This window comes from Rana temporaria, chromosome 12, assembly GCF_905171775.1.
Source record: "Rana temporaria chromosome 12, aRanTem1.1, whole genome shotgun sequence".
NCBI lineage: Eukaryota > Metazoa > Chordata > Amphibia > Anura > Ranidae > Rana > Rana temporaria.
Window position 1 is genome coordinate 70,856,696 of NC_053500.1, and position 22,196 is coordinate 70,878,891.

Below are 22,196 nucleotides of genomic sequence, written 5' to 3' on the forward strand. Positions count from 1 at the left end.
GGGAGCAAACTGGCTCAAGTGTCCAATCAAAAGGGGAAGGGATGAGAAGCAAGCCCCAGCAGAACAATCCCCAAGCTAGGGACAGCAAAAATCAGGCACGGTAGGCAGAGCAGGAGGGGACAGGCAAGGCAGCACAATGCCGGGGAACACACAGTAGTCTCAGGGCATAATCCATGGTACAATCGGCTCATTCATGGGGCAAAGTGTTGATCCACCTAGCAGCCTCCTCAGGTGCAGTAAAGAACCGAACGGTCTCGCCATCCACCACCCGCAGGCGGGCCGGGAACATCATGCTGTACTTCATATTTCTGGCACGGAGAGACTGCTTCACCGAATCGAAGGACTTCCGTCTCTTTTGTGTATCTACCGAGAAGTCCGGAAAAAACATGAGCTTGGTGGCCTCGTATCGGACAGCATCAACCTACCGGGCCTCACGGAGAACCAGGTCCCGATCCCGTTAAATTTAGCAGCTTGAAAATGAACGTGCTCGGGGGGCACTGGGGGGACCACGAGCAGCCGGCATCCTGTGTGCCCATTCCACAACGAAGTGTGAGGAGAAGGGTGCTTGAGGGAACAGTTTGCGGAGAAGCCGCTCGGTGAAAGCCGGTGCATCCGGCCCCTCAGACCCCTCCGGGAGGCCAATGATCTGCAGATTATTGCGCCGGGTTCCGGTTCTCTGTGTCCTCGGTCCTGGCTTCCAGATGTTTTAGCCTGACCTGCACTGTATGAAGCGTAGCGGTATGGTGCCGCACCACATCTTCGGTGTCCCCCACTCTGCGCTCCGTCTCAGCCACGCGGTCCCGGATCTTATCCTGGTCTCGCCTCATGAGACCCATCGCCGCCTGGAGGGAGTCAATCTTGGCCGTAAGCGCTGCTTGGCAGCCGTTAATTGCCTGCATTAGGGCTGAGAAGTTAACATCTTCAGCAGTCTGTGTCGCCATATTGGAGGTCCTCTCCACGTGCGCGGCCGCAGCCGAGGAAGGAAGAGAAAAGGGACGATTCGCGGACGCCCGGGACCCGGTCTTGTTCTTTTTTCGGGTCTGGACCATCAGCCCATGCTAGCGGGCATTAACCTACCTTTTAATGGAACCTTAGATGCAAGGCAGTGGTCAGAGTTCAAAATAGATTTGATTTTTTAAATATTTAAGATGTAGTATGCATACAATATGTAAAACACAGATTTCATCATCTGTGAACTCTTGCATAGAAACAGACTTTTAAGCCTCTTGCACACTGCTGTCTTCAGGCATACCATTTTTTTTTATCACTGATCTAAATTGCGGCCTATAGTTTACAATGTCCTTGTACACACAGGCATGTAAACAAACATTCAGTTCACAGTCAGTATTTTGCATGAGCAAATATGACACCATAAAAAAAAAAAATGCGTTACAAAAATACTAGATAATACATGTAAAAATGCTGATGCGCAAACATCAGTACTGTGTGCAAGAGGCCTTAGGGCTTGTTCATACTGTGCATGGGAAAACACTGCATTTTAGTGAGCAGGAATTGTTCATTTTGGCTGGTGTTTTGGTCGGTGATGCCTTGCCATTGTAAAGTACGGAGTACAGTTTACTTTTTATTTATCATCACTGAAATGTCACAAATGAAAGTCAATTAATTTTTATGCACCGTAGCTCAGCTTTGGTGCATAGAAATGGAGGGAGAAATGTAGCTGTGGATGAGTTGCAGTGTGGGATGGAAAAACGCTGACCGGTTGCAGATTGCTGCGCTTACTCAAAGGCTGTGCTCAAGTGTGAACAGTGTACATATTTGGTAGCACAACACAGATCTTAAAAATACTGTCCAAGGGATTTAATTGACTAAAGATCACAGCAGAGTAAAGGAGTGCAACGTTTCCGAGCCACACAGGACCCATTAGTCAGGCAAGTGTGAACAGGGCACAACTGTTTTCTGTATTTCTATTGCAGAAAACCGCAGGTCCGCACACAGATGTGAACAAGTCCTTAAAGTTTTAGTTTACCTTTACAGAAAAATCTGTAAGGTAAAAACTTACACAGGACCCCCTCTACACCCCCCCCCCCCACCCCCACCCAGTCCCACTGACTTGGAGCATAGCGATATCCCATTGTGAGCCCTGGTATAGCCGAGTCACCGGTCCGGGGCTTAGAAATCCCCTTGGCTTTCTCTCCTCTTCCCACTCACTTAAAGGATGGGATACGTAGTTTCTGATTGGTCAGCGGCAACCAATTAGAAAGCTCCTAAAAAGTACTTCCTGACGGGGTATGTTTTGGGGATTTAGCCGAGGCCATTTCTAACCCCCGGACCGATGACGCGGCTATATCAGGGCTCAAAGCGGGATATCGCTGTGCTCCAGGTTAGCGGGACTGGGGGGGGGGGGGGGTGTTGAGGCGAGGGTCCTGTGCAAGTTCACAGATCTTTCTGTAAAGGTGAACTTACCCTTTAAGCCGGCCATAGACTATCCATCTATGGGCAGGCTGGTTGTACTGAAATTGATCTATCCATCTAGGATTACTGAAGCTGGCTTTAAGACCCATGGTTGAAGGAAAGAAAATTGCTTGCTGTACAGAATAGCCAGCCTTAGCCATATTTTTCACAAAGCCAACAGCCCTCTGCAGGCGTATCAAACTGTATATGTAGTAGAAGTTTATCTCTCACTTACTGAAGAGCTGCCACTGGCATTCAGCAGAAAGTTTGCAGTATGTGCTGCAGTGGGAGGCTGGTTTGGTATTGGTCGGTGGCCCAGTGCCATGCCCACAATGGCTGTCATGTGAGTCTCTGTGCCAAACACATGGATGGGAATTCCTGTAGTTTTTCCTGTGGGAGACAAAAAAAAAGGAAAAATATATTAGCAACAGGAGAAATTAAGCCAAATATTCATCAGTGTATAGCCAAGCTTTATATACTTTTTACTGTGCTTGGTTCCATTAAACTGTAAAGAAAAACAGGCATGTAACTGTATAGAATTGAAGGGTACTGGTGGTATTCTGGGTAGAATATTGCCCACTTACCTACTTCACCCATGACACGAAGTCCCTCCTGATAGTTTGGTCCTCCTCGCCTCACAAATATCGTGACTTCATGTTCCTTCAATGGTCCCTGGAAATCCTTAATAGCTCTTACAATACCCTAATGTACAAAAAAAAAAAAAAAAAAAAAAAAAAAAAGAAGAAAAGATCAATATTGGTTTAAGTAAAAAATTAGTCTGTCTAATTTTTATGGGTAAATCTCACCTTAAAGGTTGCAGCAACATTAGTGAAATTTGCAATACTGCCCCCTATGATCAGAATTTTACCTAGAGAGAAAAATCAGCACAATTAGAAGAATGGGTCAATATAACGATAGCAGACACATTTGCTAAAATTTACATTCACTCTCAGGAACTAAAATAATTAAAGAGTTCACCAAGTCCTGAATTTGCTCCAAATGTCCACAGAAAATCAAACTCAAAAAAAGGTGTCATTTTAATTGCAGGTTAAAATAATGAAAAAGAAAAAAAAGGGAAATAAGGATAAAATTGGTGACAGTTTGCAACAAACAAATTTTAATCCGCTCCAAATTTACAGCTTTAGTTAGTGTATTTACATGCAAAACTATACATGGCCAAGGCTGGGCATAGATAGTTCGAATTTCAGCACCTGTGGCTGCCTGAATACAATGGCACTGTCAGACAGCAGTCTGCATCTGTTCAGCCAATAATTTTCCACTCTGCTCTTTAAACTTTTGTCAAGCTGAGTGGTGCTTGTAGGGCCATACACAGCTCAAATTTTGGACAATTATGCCGCATACACACGATCGGAATGTTCGATGTGAGTGAGTGAGAAACTTATATGGCGCAGCACATGCAAACTGAATCGCCTCTGGGCGCTTGGTGTCCATTTCTTCTTTTTTTTTTTTTTTTCCTCAGAAGAGATGGGTTTTGATCTTTGATCCTTAGAATAGGTTTGATTATACCTCCTTTCAGCAGGGTAGGCACCATGCTTTCCTTGAATGATTGGTTTATAAGCTGCGTGATAGCCGGTGCCAGAATATCGGCACATTCTTTCAGCAGTTTGGTGGGGATATCATTGGGCACTGTGCTATTACGCAGGGTACCGATGATATTTTTGGTGGAATCGATGGAAATGGGTTTGAGAGTGAAATTTGTTGATTGCGGCAAATTTATGTTGGTATTGGGTGTATGATTGAGGGGGAGGGTGAAGGAGGTTCTATTTTGCTGAATACTTTCACAGATTTTGTTGATGAAATAATCCGATAGTTCGTTGCAAAATTCTTGTGAATCAGAATTCGGGGCTTCGAGACAGACTGGATTCATGGTCTGGGTGACTAGATTGAAGAGTTCACGGGGGCGGTTTAGGGCATAAGCAATGATTTTGGAAAAATGATTTTTTTGTTATCGTCTTACAGATGGTGTGGTTTTCCTCTGAAGAGCTTATTTTCCAAGCTGCTTCCGCTCGTCTGCGCTCTTGCTTTAGCAATGACAGCTGGTCGTTAAACCAGCTGGAGTTTTTTTTCCGGATGCAGGTTTTGCGTTTAGGCGCTACTAAGTCGGCTGACTGTAGTTGAGCCGTGTTGATGGCATCCAGTGTTTCTGTGGCCGTTTGATGTTGTTGGATTATTTTTATTTTGTTCCCTAGTGTAGTTTTGAAGAGCTCTGCGTGGAGCTTCCTCTGAGATCTAGTCCAGTGCGTTGTCACCGGTTTTATCATTTTTCTCAAGGGGCATTTTTGGTAATTATGAATTTAATTGCATGGTGGTCTGTCCATGGTAACGGCTCATTTTTCAGAATGTTAATTTCTGAAGATGAGATCGAGCGTGTGACCTGAAGCATGTGTGGGCCCACATACTAGTTGCTGCAGACCTAATCCTTCCAAGTGGTCAATGCAGGCAACGGGATCCTGAGAGGAGTTGGCCCAGAGGTTGAAATCCCCGAGCAGAAGGTGTTTGCTGTTTAGGGTATAAGTGGAGATGAACTCTGTCATTGATGTGAGAAGCTGCGTTTTTGGACCCGGTGGTCTATAGCAGAGTAGAATATGAACGGTCTCCTGGGGATTTGTTTGCAGTTGCAGAGTGAGGGTTTCCATGAATGAAGGTGAGTTCTGATGGTCTGGTTTAATGATCGAGAGGGGAGTCTTGTGGATCACCGCCAGGCCTCCTTCTCTTTTGCCCCACTCTGTTTTCTGTTAGAATACGATAATTTTCTGGCACCAGTTCTCCTAGAATGGTGTTACAGTCTGCTGTAAGCCAGCTTTCTGTGATGTGATGTGAGCTTTTGGTTGGATATTCTGACCGTGTGTAGGCTCCATCGGACATTTGGTGTCAGAATTTCCGACAACAAATGTTTGAGAGCTGGTTCTCAATTTTTCCAACTGCAAAAGATCCTGTCGGAAATTCCAATCGTCTGTATGCAATTCTGATGCACAAAAATCCTTTGCATGCTCGGAATGAATTTGACACATGCTTGGAATCATTGAACTTAATTTTTCTCGGCTCGTCGTAGTGTTGTACGTCATCGTGTTCCTGACGTTCAGACAACATTTGTGTGACCGTGTGTATGCAACACAAATTTGAGCCAACATTCTGTCTGAAAAAAAAATCCACGGTTTTCTTGTCGAAAATTCCAATCGTGTGTACGTGGCATTAGGCAGGAATCAAGCAAAATTCAAGCATTCTATACCCACCTTAAGAAGTCTATTTAAGTCAAGATGCCTATAATATGAACAGTTAGAAAGTTTAGGTCAACTCCATCTTTAGTAACATGTCACACCTGTATTTAGGGTGCAACATGTTGCCAAGCACCACCTGCTCAGAGTGTGTGGGGGGATCACCTAGCCACTATCACTTTTAAAATTGGTGCCTCTGTGCCAGGCTTCACCCACAGAGCTGCGTCATCCATTCACAGCGATATGTGAATTAATAAACTGTACGTTCCCTCTGCCACCATGGCAGACAGACCTGTAGTTATTATTGGAACACAAGTGAGGCAATCAGCACACTTGTAATCTGACATGTCCTCCAGCTCTCAATCTAAAAGTTGTACTGGGGTACGAGCAGAGAGCTGGCGGAAAGGTTTGCAGGTGCCTGGCATTGCACCCATGATCCATAAATTGTGGGTGCAATTATTTGCAGGCTTCTGTGGATATATACTTCCTTTTTTTTTTTTTCTGCAAAAATTTGCCAATTTACATTTTTTCTTAGCCTTTAAAATATGTTTCAGATCAACATAGGTCTATTAAACAAGGTAAGAAAACATCTCTCACACACACACACACACACACACAAACAAACAAAAGAAAAAAACAAAAAAAATAAAAAATTAAGAAGAATGGCAGACTCAATTGACTACTTGGTATTTTTTTCCACTGGTCTTCTGTTTTTAGGAGTTTTTACCATCAAGATGCTTTTCCCTTGTCATAAGGGAGAGGATTGTCTTGGCGTAGTCATAGGTCTGCTGCTCACTGGGTGCTCCAGAATACTCCCCATAGTTGGCCAGCTCGTCTACTCCGCCCAGGTCACAAATGGTGTCACTATGAAAAAAAGAATAACCTTCTAGTCACTGATAAAAAGAAAAACCACATAAACATACCAGTGTGGTGACTAAAGAGTTAATCTGAAGAGAAAAAAGTGCAATACTTAGTTAGGCCGGCCATACACAGTTCGAATCTTGGCTGGCTCAGCAGGAACTGGCCAAGATTTGAACCATTAATGTGCAGGCTGAATGTGCCAAGTTGATAGATAGATCAACTTGGGTACAACCAGCCTGCCGGATTCTCTTGCGATGATCGCTAGCGGCTACTATAGTGGCTAGCGATAATCACCGTCTTCTCCCGGTGGGGACAGCTTCCCCTGCCCAGAGAAGACAATTGCCGATTTCCTGTCAGCACGGTCTGTGTTGATGGGGGAACTGTGCAAGTTTCTTTCCTGCAACCCGTGGTTGCAGGAAAGAAATGTGCACCGGGTATGGCATGCCTAACTCTTGTTTAAATATACTGTGCTACTTCAGCCTGCATATTAATCTCTGCCTTGCCAATCACATACTAGCAATAAACTATTCAGAATTGAGACTTAAAAGTGGTTGTATAATAATTTTTGGAACTTTTACCTACAGGTAAAAATTATCTCCTAAACCTTTACAGTTTAGGAGATATTCCCCTTGCAGTGAGCCGCTGACTGTAGCGGCACATGCACACAGGGGATTCTCAGCTGAAGGCCCAGCAGACGTCGGACCCTGGCGGAAAGAAGTCTCCCGCAAGTATGCACAGGAGTGACAACATCACGGCTCCAGCCACTCACATCGCTGGAGCCGCGATACCCGGAAAGACACGCCGAGGCAACATGTCAGCTACAAGGACCAGGTAAGCTACCGATGCCTCGTTCTAAGGTAAGTATTTCATAATGAGCTAGTATGCGGCGCATACTAGCTCATTATGCCTTTTGCCTTACAGATGACAAAAAAAAAAAAACAATTTTATGGGACTAAACAACCGCTTTAACTGCCTGTATAGTTCTTGACCACAGGCTTACAATATACACAATGTATAAATCACAATCAACAGCAAGTCATATCTTTCGAAAAAAATAAAAAAAAAATAAAGTGCATTTTCAAGCCTGTGATGTAGCCCAATAAGTGGATAATTCTGTAAAGTTTATTATATGAATTTATATAGTAATTTGTGCAGCAATTTAAATACTGTACATTCACTTTAATCCCTGCATGCAACACAGACAGACATACTAGGGCCAATTAACCTATTAGCACTCAAGGTTTTTTTTTTAGCAGCGAGATAAGTAGTTGAAAAGCAAAAGATGTTACATAAAAATTGGTATTTATTTATTAGTTAAATGATATCAAAAATATTTTCCATAATTACATAAGAAGTCGTAAAAAACTGTTCTGACCCCAACATGGACAACATACCGTATTTATCGGGGTATTGCGTGCTCCGGCGTATAGCGCGCACCCCTAAAGTGGACCCGACATTCCTGTAAAAAAACATTTTAGTACTTACAGTTTTGGTGTCTTGCGCGGCGGGCTCGTCTGGTCCGGCGTCCGTCTGCGGCTTCAGGTGTCCTCTTCGTCGGGTCCGGCGTCCTTCTGCGGCGTCCTCCCCACTCGATCCCCGCGCCGAGTTTGAATACTGCGCCGGCATATACCGAGCACAGTACACTCGTGTATAGTCGGGCAGGCTCGGCTACTCTCGCGCTCACATCCTGTACGTCCAGGACGTGAGCGCGAGAGGAGCCGAGCCTGCCCCACTATACACGAGTGTACTGCGCTCGGTATATGCCAGCGCAGTATTCAAACTCGGCGCAGGAAAGCGGGGATCGGCGTATATTTTGATATTGATTTTCAGGGCAAAAAAATGCGCGGTATACGCCGATAAATACAGTACTCATAAAAAAAAATTGGAAAACTACACATAACTCATGTTGTGTAAACTCTTGTAATTTTGTAGAGCTTCACACCATCCATACGCGTTTCGACCTTTCTTGGTCGTCATCTTCTTGTTGTATGTATATTCATGGAATTTATTAGAACCAACATTTTGGTGTGTGTGCGCGCTATATATATATATATATATATATATAACACAACAGTCAGAAGAAGAGAGAGAATCTTGCCTTACCCAACCCCAAAATATGGACAGAATTATTATAATTTTTTTTAACAGCTTTTACACGATCATATGAGCATCCAAAAAGGTTTCCCATTTAGAAAAGACATATAAATATATATATATATATAATACTCGTCTGCCAACCTGTAAACAACAGATGCTCCTCCACCAGCAACCATAGTCCAGATCCTGCCACGTGGGTTTAGGATGGTAAGTTTTAAACTTGCACCACTCTTGGCATCCAAGTCTGCAATATAGGCCTCCTGCAATGAATAGATGTTTAAATGAGAAAAATCCTAATCCTAACCCAGATTAACAAGCCATAACAACAGTTTAGAAAAATGAAACATTTTAGATACTTTCATAGCAATTATAGCATGTTCTTAATGTGGAACTACACTGTATCTGAGCACTATAAACCAAAAAGGCCATTTAATTAATTTGTAATATTACAACAAACTCCCTCATACATCCATGTCTTCATTTTCTGAGAAATCACTTTGAAAAACAAACACTCTCCTAGCATTTATGGTAATGGCCATCATAGGTAAGGGCAGATGATTCATGTAGCATTTACTTCCTGGAATCCATCTGCCCTTAGCTCAGGCATGCACACAGGAGGGTGTGCGTTGCTGAGAATCCCCCCTCCCCCTCCTCCTGAAGACTCCTGGGATGTACGATTCAGTTGCCTAGCCTTGGAAACCAGGAAGTAACTGAAGAAATGTTTAAAGAAATAAAAATAAAAAAAACACACAAGCAAAAATTATATACTTTTCTATACATTTACGAATGCGAGTAGCATAAAGATTAAAATAGTCACTGTTGATTGAGAGAGTGAAGTACTGCTTTAATATGTTTAATGATGCGTCCGCAGGGGAAGTACTGCTTTAACCGCTTGCCGACCAGCGCACGACTATTTACGTTGACAGCATGCCACGTACAGGTAGAAGGACATTATATATATATATATATATACACATACATACATACATACATACATACATACATACATACATACACACACACGTCTTTTTTAAGAAGCCGGCATTGTGGGCGTGCACCGCCCGCCGGGAGCTCCATGACTCTGACTACGGGTCCCGACTCGATGTCCACAGGCATACCCGCGATCATGTCATGGTGAGGAAGAAGGGGGAAATGCTGATGTAAACAAGCGTTTCCCCAGTCTTGCTAGTGACAGGACAGTGTACACAGCTTCCTGTAATCGGAAGCTGTGATCATTGTCGTGTCACACATAGCCCAGCCCCCCTACAGTTAAAACACATCCCTAGGCACACTTAACCACTAGGTGGCGCTGAAGGGGTTAACACCTTCACTGCCAGTGTCATTTTAACAGTAATCAGTGCATTTTTATAGCACTGATCGATGTAAAAATGACAATGGACTCAAAAATGTGTCAAAAGTGTCCACCATAAAGTCACGAAAAAAAAAAAAACGCAGATCGCTGCCATTACTATTAAAAAAAAAAAAATAATAAAAATGCCATAATCCGATCCCCTATTTTGTAGACGCTATAACTTTTGCGCAAACCAATCAATATACGCTTATTGCAATTTTTTTAACCAAAAATATGTAGAATACGTATCAGCCTAAACGGAGGTGTGTGTGTATATATATATATATATATATATATATATATATATATATATATATATATATATATATATATATATATATATATATATATATATATATATATATATATATATAGCCAAAAATAAAAAAATATTGCATGCTTTTCAAAATTGTTGCTCTATTTTTGTTTATAGCGCAAAAAATAAAAAGGTGATCAAATACCCCCAAAAGAAAGCTCTATATGTGGGGAAAAAGGGACGTCAACTGTGTTTGGGAGCCACGTCGCATGACCGCGTAATTGTCAGTTAAAGCGACGCAGTGCCGAATAGCAAAAAGTGGCCCCGTCATTAAGTGGTTAATATGGTCATTTTTTTGCTAAAAGGAAAAGAATAAGACATGTAAAAATGGGGTGCACACCTAGAAAGAAAAGAAAAAGTGCCTATTGTGCTGCCTAATTTCAGCCATAAGAGCTTCATATATAAAATCAATGACAGATGTGCTCGCATTTGACCTTACGAAGATCTGTCTGCTTGGGACAACTACAAAGATGACCGCAAGTGACCAACTTCTTCAGTTTCTAATCAGAGAACACATAGGGCCTGAAAATGTTAGTGGAGCAGAGTAAGAAATTGTAACAGGGAAATATAATTGCAAAAATTGTCCCAAAAAGGTGTCAAGTTGTTGCAAAATTCTGTGCCACCTACTGCTTTGGTGTACCAATGTACTAATTCTATGTGCCCAAAATATATGCATTTTTTAATTTATACGTGTCAGCAATGACAACATTTCTGTGTAACGTTGCAAAGAGGAATTTTCCTATTCCCGACACACATTGCATTCAACAGGAACATGCAACACAGTCTTTTATTTTTTTTTACTAGTAAAAAAAAGTTGCACTATTTCAATGTTGCATTGCTGACACATATTCAGACTCAGTGGCGGCTGGAGCTCAACGCCACCCCCCTTCCCCACGTGAGACGAACAGGAAGGTGGAGATTCACCCCCTCCGCAGGAGACAGACAGGAAGGTAGCGATTCCCCCCCAAGGGAGACAGACAGGAAGGTAGCGATTCCCCCCCAAGGGAGACGGACGGGAAGGGGCAGTGATTCCCCCCCCAAGGGAGAAGGACGGGAAGGGGCAGCGATTCCCCCCCAAGGAAAACGGACGGGAAGGGGCAGTGATTCCCCCCCCAAGGAAAACGGACGGGAAGGGGCAGTGATTCCCCCCCAAGGAAAACGGACGGGAAGGGGCAGTGATTCCCCCCCAAGGAAAACGGACGGGAAGGGGCAGTGATTCCCCCCCAAGGAAAACGGACGGGAAGGGGCAGTGATTCCCCCCCAAGGGAGAAGGACGGGAAGGGGCAGTGATTCCCCCCCAAGGAAAACGGACGGGAAGGGGCAGTGATTCCCCCCCAAGGGAGAAGGACGGGAAGGGGCAGTGATTCCCCCCCAAGGAAAACGGACGGGAAGGGGCAGTGATTCCCCCCCAAGGAAAACGGACGGGAAGGGGCAGTCATTCCCCCCCAAGGAAAACGGACGGGAAGGGGCAGTGATTTCCCCCCCCCCCCCCCCCAAGGAAAACGGACGGGAAGGGGCAGCGATTCCCCCCCAAGGGAGACGGACGGGAAGGGGCAGTGATTCCCCCCCAAGGAAAACGGACGGGAAGGGGCAGTGATTCCCCCCCAAGGGAGACGGACGGGAAGGTGGCGATCAGAGGCCTCCTTACCTTAGGAGGCAGATGGGGAGGATCTGGGGTAGGGATGCTGCTCCTCGCTCCAGGGCTGTTGCTTCTCCTCCTGGCCAAACAGGAAGTGGGTCCTGAGACCAGACTGGTCTAAGTCCTAAGACTCCCGGCCAATCGGATCTCAGGACTCGCTTGACGACTGGCTGGGGAGGAGAATCAGGAAGACAATAGCGAATATTAATTTGCTATTTTCACACAACTGGGTGGGCTCAGGGAGGGCACAGTGCTCCGATACCCGCCCACCCATAAACCCCCAGCGCCAACTTTTTTTTTTAAGCCAATTAGCCTCGGGCTCTAATCATGTGCTTCAAAAAATCCAATGCATCCAGCTTCCTGCATGTAGACTAGGGGCCAGGCACATAGTTTGGGGGGGGGGGGTGGCACCCCTGCGTCCCTTATGGATGGGCCATCACTGTTCAGACTTAAATTCCAACTGCCATTATTCTGACTCTCTCCCTGCATGTCCAGGAGTTTTGTTTGTTCCCAACCACCATGTGTTTCAGCATCTCCACAATAAATATATAAAAATACGAAAGCGTAAACGTAAACTGTCAGTTATATATCAGACAGGAGGCTTCGTATCTTATGCAATATCTTTCTTTACTAAAGCTCATAGCAGAAATACATAAAAACTTTATGGTAATCTAAAAATAAAACATTCAAAGGACTACCAATCCCAGCAGTCCCTGGGGCAACGTAGCCCCTCCCAGGCCTCAGCCTATATATGGGACTGTCTGAGGTAACCACGTCCTCTTTCTTTCTGCTCATCGCAGGATTCAGATAAGTATTTGATTGACATTGATAGACAGCTGTTTTGAGTGACAGTGGGGTACCCCCCCTGCGGCCTTCCCGTTTTTTTTCCACAGCTGTTATTCACTCCTTTCACTTATGTATGCTATGTACGCGCTTTATTCACTGTTATTTACTTCTGTAATAACAATTTAAAATTCTCCTCTTTCCTGACGGTTTTCCGGGTTTTTGTGCCCTTTTTCTCCTGTGTACTCCATCTACACCTGCTGATCGTGAGGTGCGGACGCTGTCCCCTCACTCGCACACTGCATGGAGTGGTGTTCCCCCGCCCGCCCCCCCCCCTCCGCTTGCCTGTCAGCGTTCGCAGCGCGACAGGCAGCGCCATCTTCTCCCTTCTCCTCACGTTCTTTCACTGAGGAGGGGCGGGACTCGGCGGCAACCAGCCAATCAGCGCTCTGGTAGCGTAGTCTCGCGAGACTTCGCCCAGAGCGCGAAAGTAACGCGGGCTTTCTTCCTCACACCGCTGCCAGTGCAAGACGAGCGGTACTGAGGTGAGGAAGCCTGCTGAGCTACTCCCGTTTTCTCTCCCCCTATTACTTACACTTGTGGATACTTGTTACCCACAAAACCCCTTCAAACAACCTGATTACTTCTATGCTTACATAACTGTAAGGATAGAGTTTGATCCACAAAATTGTTTCTATGCTAAATAACTGTAAGGATACACTTCACTGGTACATTACAGTCTAGACTGGTGACCAACTGATTTAAATAAATATATATATTGATTTAAAGAGGGACCAGTGAGTTTTAAAACGCCGACACTTTTAAAAAGCATGTCTGAGGATAATTATACTGCCCCCCTTGCAGGGGAGGCTTTTACCCTGGATACCACTCAGTTCATGACGGCGGCTCAGATCCAAGATCTGATCAATATCTCTGTCCAAACGGCTCTGGCCTCGGCCATCCCGTCCACTGGAACACATCCCTCAAAGGCTGCTACGGCTAATCCGCCTCAAAATGGCGAACCGCCACACAAGAAAGGCAAAGTTTCTTTTAAACAGAAACACGTTCTAGCAGCACCTGACTCCCCGACAGGGGAAGAGAATAATTTGTTTCAGGCAGTTCCCTCCCCGGCCTGCCAACCACAGCATCCAACAGACTCTGACCGACCCCTGGGCCTCAGGGAGTTAAACACTAAGAGGCATCGGTCCGCTAGAAGGACCAAACCTGACTCCTATGTTGATTCCTCGGACGAGGATTCACCAGGTGCTTCAGGGAAAAGCGAGTCTGACGACTATGGGTCTGACGATGATAGACAGGATGCTGAGGATACGGCATTTCACGCCAATGCCAACCCTGATGCACAGGGAGAAAGCATTTTAGATGCCTTGGGGGAACCATTTTTTCACCCAGATGCCATCGCTCACCCACGATCCGGCGATTGGTCCCCCTTACCTCACGTATCTCAGTACGTGGAGCTCTGGGCCAGGAAATCCCTGGACAGACACGCCCGCAACAAACTACGGGCCGAGTGCCCTAGACCCTCTATCCCCAACAAGGTGGTAACCACACCTGAGGTGGATGCCATGCTGGCCAAATATTTGGCAAAATCGGGGAAACTTCCCAAAAAAGGGATTGAGCGTTCCTTTAAATCTATCCAGGAACGCATCTTAGATCTAATGGGACCCCTAACCAAAATTCTGAATTTATCAGAACAGGCGGCCGCTTCGGGTCAACCGGTAGATTTAAAGGGTCACTAAAGGAAAAAAATTTTTTTGCTGAAATGACCGTTTATTGGGTATAGAGACATAAAAGTTAACCGATTCCTTTTAAAAATGATTCAAAATTGAATTTAATCTATCATATAATGTGCCTCTAGTTTCACTTTGGTTTTAAATGTACATACATGAAGTTCCGGGTGAGAGGTGAGTCGGGAAGACACACAGAACAAAAACAAACAAATCCAGGGCAGTGTTTTGTTTTTAAAATGAATTTGATTGGTTCTGAGGAGTTTTAGACACACAGTAATGACAGCTTAGACCACCGTGAGAAAGCTCCCAGTATGATGGTTATAAGGAAACAGGCAACCATGAAGTGTGGAGATCACAGCAGAATTACAGCTACTTCAAAGCAAATACGAACAATGAGGACATGAAACCAGTACTGCAGTAAGGTAAAGGAAGCTATTTAGCTAAAAAAAAAAATTCCTTTAGTGACCCTTTAATGCAACTACGCGGCTGGGCTCAGAGGGCTATCTGCCTAGTAGGCACGGCTAACACCTCCTGCTCGGTGGAGAGACGCCGCTCCATTTTAATGCGGCTAGACCCCCAACTTTCCCACCTGGCCGAGACCGAACCCGGTCCGGCGGCAGTCGGTATGCTCTTTGGGGATAACCTCCTCAAAGACATCAATAAATTTGTGGGTTTGTTTTCAGGACTTGATAAAGCCCAAACATCTCTCAGAAAGTCAGGGGCTGTGAGAGTTTTCAACAGGGCCGGCAGAAGTAGAGGCCGATCTGCCGGCCGTGGGTCCACCTATAGGCCACAAAACAGACCAAACCCCCAATACCAGTACCAGCAGGCTCCTTCCACCTACCCCGTTCCAGTGGCGCAACCAGCTCCGTTCTTTCCACCCCGGGGCAGACCATGGCGCGGACGCGGCGGACGCGGATACTCCCGAGCCCGACCTCCATTCGGTGAGTATACCTTACACTCCACAACCACACATTCCAGTGGGGGGACGCCTGAGGTATTTTATCCACGCCTGGTCTGCGATTACGGCAGACCCATGGATATTGCAGACGGTAGAGGGTTTTCAAATAGAACTTCTGTCGTCACCGACATTAAATGTGGTCCCTCATCCTATCAAATTCACACGCCAGAACGTTACTCTCATCGAGAACGAAATACAGGACCTCTGGTCCAAACAGGCGATTTTAAAAGTAGAGGATTTTTCCCCGGGCTTCACAAGCAACCTTTTCCTTGTCAAGAAGAAAGGGGGCGGGTTCCGGCCCGTAATAAACCTAAGAGATCTGAACCAACATGTCTGCTACAGACACTTCAAGATGGAGGGCATTCACTGCCTCCGAGACCTCCTACAACCGGGGGACTGGTTAGGGAAAATAGATTTGAAGGACGCCTATCTCACCGTCCCTATCCGCACGGAGTCACAACACCTACTTCGGTTCCGCTGGAAAGACCAGATATGGCAGTTCACCTGCCTTCCATTCGGGCTATCGTCGGCACCATGGTGTTTCACAAAGTTGATGAAACCAGTGGTAGCTTCACTTCGAAGCAGAGGGGTACGTCTAATTATCTATCTGGACGATATCCTAATCATGGCCCACTCAAGGGCCCTAGTTTCCCTTCACATGACATGGACGGTCTCCCTGCTACAAACGCTGGGTTTCCTAATCAACCACGAAAAATCGGTTCTAAATCCGGCCCAGGTGTTGGAATTCTTGGGTTTCCTAGTGGACACCAAACAAGCGGTCCTCCGACTCCCAAAACCAAAATTAGCCCTAATTCGCAAAGAAATCAGGGCAGTGCTTCGCAAAGGCTCCTTATCCTTAAGGGTTCTGGCCCGCTTGGTGGGACTTTTAGCTTCATCCATACAGGCCATCTTCCCGGCCCCACTTCATTACAGAGCCCTTCAGAGGCTCAAAATTTTGCACCTTCGCCAGGGCCTCAGATATGCGGACGAGATCCCTCTCTGTTCGGAAGCAATAGAGGAATTACAATGGTGGCTTCGCCACGCAATCGAGTGGAACGGCAAGACCATATTCAATTCAGGTCCCGACATCATCATAGAGTCGGACGCCAGTCGCCACGGCTGGGGCGCCCGATGCGGGGCAGCTTCCACAGGGGGGACTTGGTCTGCCTCCGAATCGGAATTGCACATCAATGCCCTGGAACTGCTGGCGGCATTCTTCGCCGTCAAGAGCTTCATCCCACAGGCTTCCGATTGCTGTGTACTATTCCGCATGGACAATGTGGCCGCGGTTCAATACGTCAACTGCTTAGGAGGCACCAGGTCCAGGACCCTTGCAGAACTGGCAAAGGAGTTCTGGCACTTCTGCTTGGCCCGCAACATTGTCCCTATCGCGGAATATATTCCTGGAGTCTCCAACACGGTAGCCGACTGGTACTCTCGCCACCTTGTCGATTCCAGCGACTGGCGACTGGATCGCCCTGTGTTCCACCTATTGGAACGTCTTTGGGGCCCGTTGAACATGGATTTGTTCGCCTCTCGCCTCAACCACCAGCTACCCCAGTTCTTCAGCTGGAGGCCCGACCCAGAAGCATCCGCGGTGGACGCTTTCCGTCACATCTGGCCAGAGGGAACTCATTACGCGTTTCCCCCATTCCAGATGATACCCAGAGTTCTCCTCCACGCCTCGAATCAACAGGCAACTATTGTGCTGATCACACCCTGGTGGCCGACACAACCCTGGTTCCCTCTCCTCTTAGGGATGGTCGTGGATTACCCCAGACTGCTCCCTCTGTTCCCATTACTGCTGACCAACCCATCCGGGGAACCCCATCCACTAATAGTGGAGGGCAACCTCCACCTCCTAGCATGGCTGATTTCAGGATCTCCGAAGCGGATATCGACCTTTCAGGGTCAGCTAGGGATCTCCTCGACGTGGCCTGGGCCCCCGGGACTAGATCAACCTACCGGCATGCTTGGCGACTCTGGGTTCGTTGGTGTGATCAACAACAGGTTGATCCCATACATGCCCCTGTATCTGTAGTGGTGAATTATTTGGCGGAATCTTTTGATTCCGGCAAATCTTACAGCTCCATCAACATATACCGCTCAGCTATATCAGCATACCACTGTCCAGTTAACTCTTTAGCCGTAGGCAAACACCCTTTGGTCTGTAGACTTCTGCGGGGTATAAAATTCCAACGCCCCCCTAGACCTAGGTATCAGGCAACTTGGGACGTCTCCAAGCTACTTGACATGTTTGCTTCATGGGAAGACAATGATGAACTATCCCTAAGATTACTGTCTTTCAAACTCACAGTGTTACTCTGCTTGGTCTCGGTCAAGCGCGTCTCGGACGTGAGAGCGTTAGACATTTCCAGGCGCCAAATTTCGCCTCAAGGGGTCAGATTTTCGGTGGTCCGTAGGACAAAGACAGGTATTCAATCTGTCTTCTATCCCTTTTTTCCCACTCATCCGCGACTGTGCGTAGTGCGCTGTTTACAATCTTATGAGGCACACACGTCTGTTCTTCGACCACCGAACTTCTCCCAACTCCTAGTCTCATACGTAAAACCCCATCATCCAGTCTCTTCCGCTACCTTGGCACGGTGGGTACGTTCCACCATGGAGATGGCGGGCATAGACACCTCCCTGTTTGGAGCTCATTCCACTAGGGGCGCTATGGCTACGAAGATCGTCTCCTCTGGAGGCTCACTTTCTGATCTACTTAGAGCAGCCGATTGGTCCTCAGAGTCCACTTTTCGTAATTTTTATTTCAGACCGGAGGCCCATGTGTCCATGTCAATTTTATGAGGTTTATCTGCATTGTATACATTGTTAACTCTATTGTTTGCTTTGAACTTGCATAAGATACGAAGCCTCCTGTCTGATATATAAATTGAGATTTTCCTAGCATGTGAAGGAAAATATTAGTTATATGAAGACAGGAGGCGAGTATCTTCCCTCCTTTCCCATCCCTATTACGATTATTCTCTTCTCCTTGCAGGTTATTGAACAGTACAGTACTCATCCTGGAATGCGGATGGCCTGAGTTGCTCACAATCCCTGTTGGATTGCAGTTGGTATGTTTTACCTGAAGGCGGCGGCCCAGTCGGCCCAAAGGATCCGGTTTTCCCTTGATCCCCGTTGGGATGAAGTCAGTTCGTATGAAACGACCCAGTTGGGCATCCCCTGCCGTTCCAGTCAGATGCGGATAACGTGTTCCAGTATGGAAATCCCTGACCTTCACAAGGAGAGAGGATCGAACTTACTTTTCCTGATTACAAGGATTTGCACAAAGAAAGAGGACGTGGTTACCTCAGACAGTCCCATATATAGGCTGAGGCCTGGGAGGGGCTACGTTGCCCCAGGGACTGCTGGGATTGGTAGTCCTTTGAATGTTTTATTTTTAGATTACCATAAAGTTTTTATGTATTTCTGCTATGAGCTTTAGTAAAGAAAGATATTGCATAAGATACTCGCCTCCTGTCTTCATATAACTAATATTTTCCTTCACATGCTAGGAAAATCTCAATTTTAACTGTCCAGCGTCCATCAAAAACTGAAATGTTAGTTGTTGATTGACAAACCCTTTTAATCACATAATGTGGCATCATATGCATACCAACTCATCTATATATATATATATATATATATATATATATATATATATATATATATAAAACTCAACGTGTGTGTGTATGTATGTATGTATGTATGTATGTATGTATGTATGTATGTTCCAGCATCACGTCCAAATGGCTAAAGATATTAACATGAAACTTGGCACACATGTTACTTATATGTCAGCAACAAACATAGGATAGGTGGTTTAACCCTTACCCACCCCCATTTGCCATGGTCGGGGTTTTTCTTTAAAGTCCCATTCAACTCTATGGGAAATACATGTTACTTCATAACTTCCAAACGGCTGTACATATTTCGATAACACTTGGTCACATGTTGCTTATATGTCCACTTAAACTATAGGATAGTTAATTTATCCCTTAACTACCCCCATTTGTGAGGGTCGGGGTTTTTGTTTAAAGTCCCATGCAAATCAATGGGAAATGTATGTTCCCACATAACTTCTGTACGCCTGGAGATATTTCAATAATACCTGGTACACATATTACTTATATGCCAAATAAAAATATATGACAGTTAAATTAACCCTTACCTACACCCTTATATAAAAGATGGGTATATTTATATTACTATGATTTTCCTTCCCAAAAGGTTAAGATAGGAAGACCGGGCAACGCCGGGTATTCAGCTAGTGTCCTATAAAACGGTTAGGTTTGTTGCCGGATACATATTATGCAGCTGCAAATTGGTATCGATCTGCAGTCAAGGCAAAGCTGAAACACACCCATAAATGAGAAAAATGCTTCCAGGTGAATATACACACAGCCAACTATAAATCATATCTAGAAGACACATTTCACAGACTTGGAGTTTTGGTGTCATTTGATTTATGTATGGGCTGCAAATGACTTGTATGTGGACTTCATCACATTATAAACCATTTATAGAAGAGTTTGTTCTACTACATTCTACTCATAAATCACCTTGAGGCGACCTTGAAGAGTTCTGATCGCCAAGGAAAATCTTGTTAGGGTGATTTATTAAAACAAGGAAATTGAGTTTCAGCAATGAGATGGGGGTTGGAGATACAAGCTTCTACAGAATCTCTGAGCTAATGGAATGACTGCATGACAGTATACTGGGAACGCTTTCAGTAGATACGCCGTCGTAACTTTGAATCTAAGCCCGTCGTACATTTAAGTGTATTCTCAAATTGAGATGCACTTAAATGTAGCCAAGATACGACTGCCTGCACCGTCGTATCTTAGCGGTCTAGTTCCGCCGGCCGCTATGGGCGTGAACGCTGAATTACGCCTAGAATATGTAAATCAGCCTATTCACGAACGTACGCTTGCCCGTCGCAGTAAAGATACGCCGTTTATGTAAGGCGTTTTCAGGCGTAAAGTTAGTCGAACAAATAGCTGGCCTAACCAATGTTAAGTATGGACGCCGTTCCCGCGTCGAATTTTGAAAATTTTACGTCGTTTGCGCAAGTCGTCCGTGAATGGGGCTGGACGTAATTTACGTTCACGTCGAAACCAATACGTCCTTGCGGCGTACTTTGGAGCAATGCACACTGGGATATGTCCACGGACGGCGCATGCGCCGTTCGTTAAAAACGTCAATCATGTTGGGTCACGAATCATTAACATAAAACACGCCCCCTGTTCTACATTTGAATTAGACGCGCTTAGGCCGGCCCATTTACGCTACGCCGCCGTAACTTAGGAGGCAAGTGCTTTGTGAATACAGCACTTGCCTCTCTGACTTACAGCGGCGTAGCCTAAATACTAGAGTTGTCCCGATACCACTTTTTTAGGACTGAGTACAAGTACCGATACTTTTTTTTATGTACTCGCCGATACCGAATACCGATACTTTTTTTTAAATGTGTCCCCAAATGCAGCCATGTCCCCCCACATATGCAGCCATGTCCCCCCACATATCAAGCCATGTCCCCAAACATATCAAGCCATGTCCCCAAACATATCCAGCCATGTCCCCAAACATATCCAGCCATGTCCCCCCCCATATCCAGCCATGTCCCCCCCATATCCAGCCATGTCCCCCCCCATATCCAGCCATGTCCCCCCCATATACAGCCATGTCCCCCCCATATACAGCCATGTCCCCCGTACCTACTGTTATGATGATGCCGTCGCTGCCGCGTTAATCACAGCGCGGGGAACATTACAGCCATAGCCGTTTTCCCCGCCGTGCTGTGTATAGAGACACTCCCCCTTGCTCGCGATTGGACGGATCCGTCCAAGGGGGAGTGTCTATGCGCGGCGGGGAAAACAGCTATTCAAACGAACGCTGGCTGTAATGTTCCCCGCGCCGCAGTGATTAACGCGGCGGCGGCGGGGGGTGAAGTATTCTATTTTAGTATCGGCGGTATTAGCGGGAGTACGAGTACTCCCGCTAATACTTGGTATCGGGACAACCCTACTAAATACGATACACTACGCCGGCTAAAACATACGCCGCCCTACGTGAATCCAGCAGTTGGTTTAGACTTACTATGAAACATCAAGGAAAATCAGACAATCATTTGCCCGATCTTCTTATAGAATCCTTAAGAATTCCTGAGAAACAGACTTGTTGGAAAATATAGTTACTTTAGTATTGACTACCAGTGACAGCTTCCACATGATAAAATTGCTTTTATGGAATTGTATTTTATACAAGACACCGGAGATTGGGAGAAGAGAACTAGATACTGGCAAAAAATAGGGGAAATTTTAATAAAAACAGATGTCATGGACGCAACAACATATGGAACATTGAACTAGGTCCACCCTTTCCACTGAGTTAATTTACTAAAGTGCTGCAGAAAGCCATATTGATGTGCACTGCAAAGCTGGCCTAGGGAAACCAATCTGTAGTAATTTGTATTGATCCAACTACAGTAAATAAAACTCTAATTGATTTCTGTACATTACTGCACTTGAAGCCCCCAGATTTGCTCTACCACACTGCATAGTGTATACGTTCTCTGGACCAGCTCTCACCTCTGGATAAGCTTCTCTTCCAAAGGGAGGTGGGAAGTCCACATCACCCCATTTAGCTTTGCATATGTAGTCAGCAGTTGCATCTACCTTAGCTGCCATATCCAAAACATACACACCATCCTTGGTCACAACTAGAGGGGGAAACAAACATAAAATCACATTGTTAATTTGTATGGGTCTAGAAAAGAATGTATTA

General features: G+C 45.5%; 1 protein-coding gene across 2 annotated transcripts in view; it reads right to left on the reverse strand.

The window, feature by feature from the left end:
• Window positions 1–22,196, reverse strand: part of ACLY (ATP citrate lyase) — a 137,151-nt gene that overhangs the window by 68,625 nt on the left and 46,330 nt on the right. For both annotated transcript variants that reach the window (XM_040331686.1, XM_040331687.1), the window contains exons 7-12: window positions 22,001–22,131; window positions 8,748–8,866; window positions 6,376–6,512; window positions 3,219–3,280; window positions 2,997–3,114; window positions 2,648–2,802 (exon numbers count right to left, since the gene is read on the reverse strand). In XM_040331686.1, the coding sequence (XP_040187620.1) occupies window positions 2,648–2,802; window positions 2,997–3,114; window positions 3,219–3,280; window positions 6,376–6,512; window positions 8,748–8,866; window positions 22,001–22,131 (722 nt within the window). The remainder of the gene's footprint in view (window positions 1–2,647; window positions 2,803–2,996; window positions 3,115–3,218; window positions 3,281–6,375; window positions 6,513–8,747; window positions 8,867–22,000; window positions 22,132–22,196) is intronic.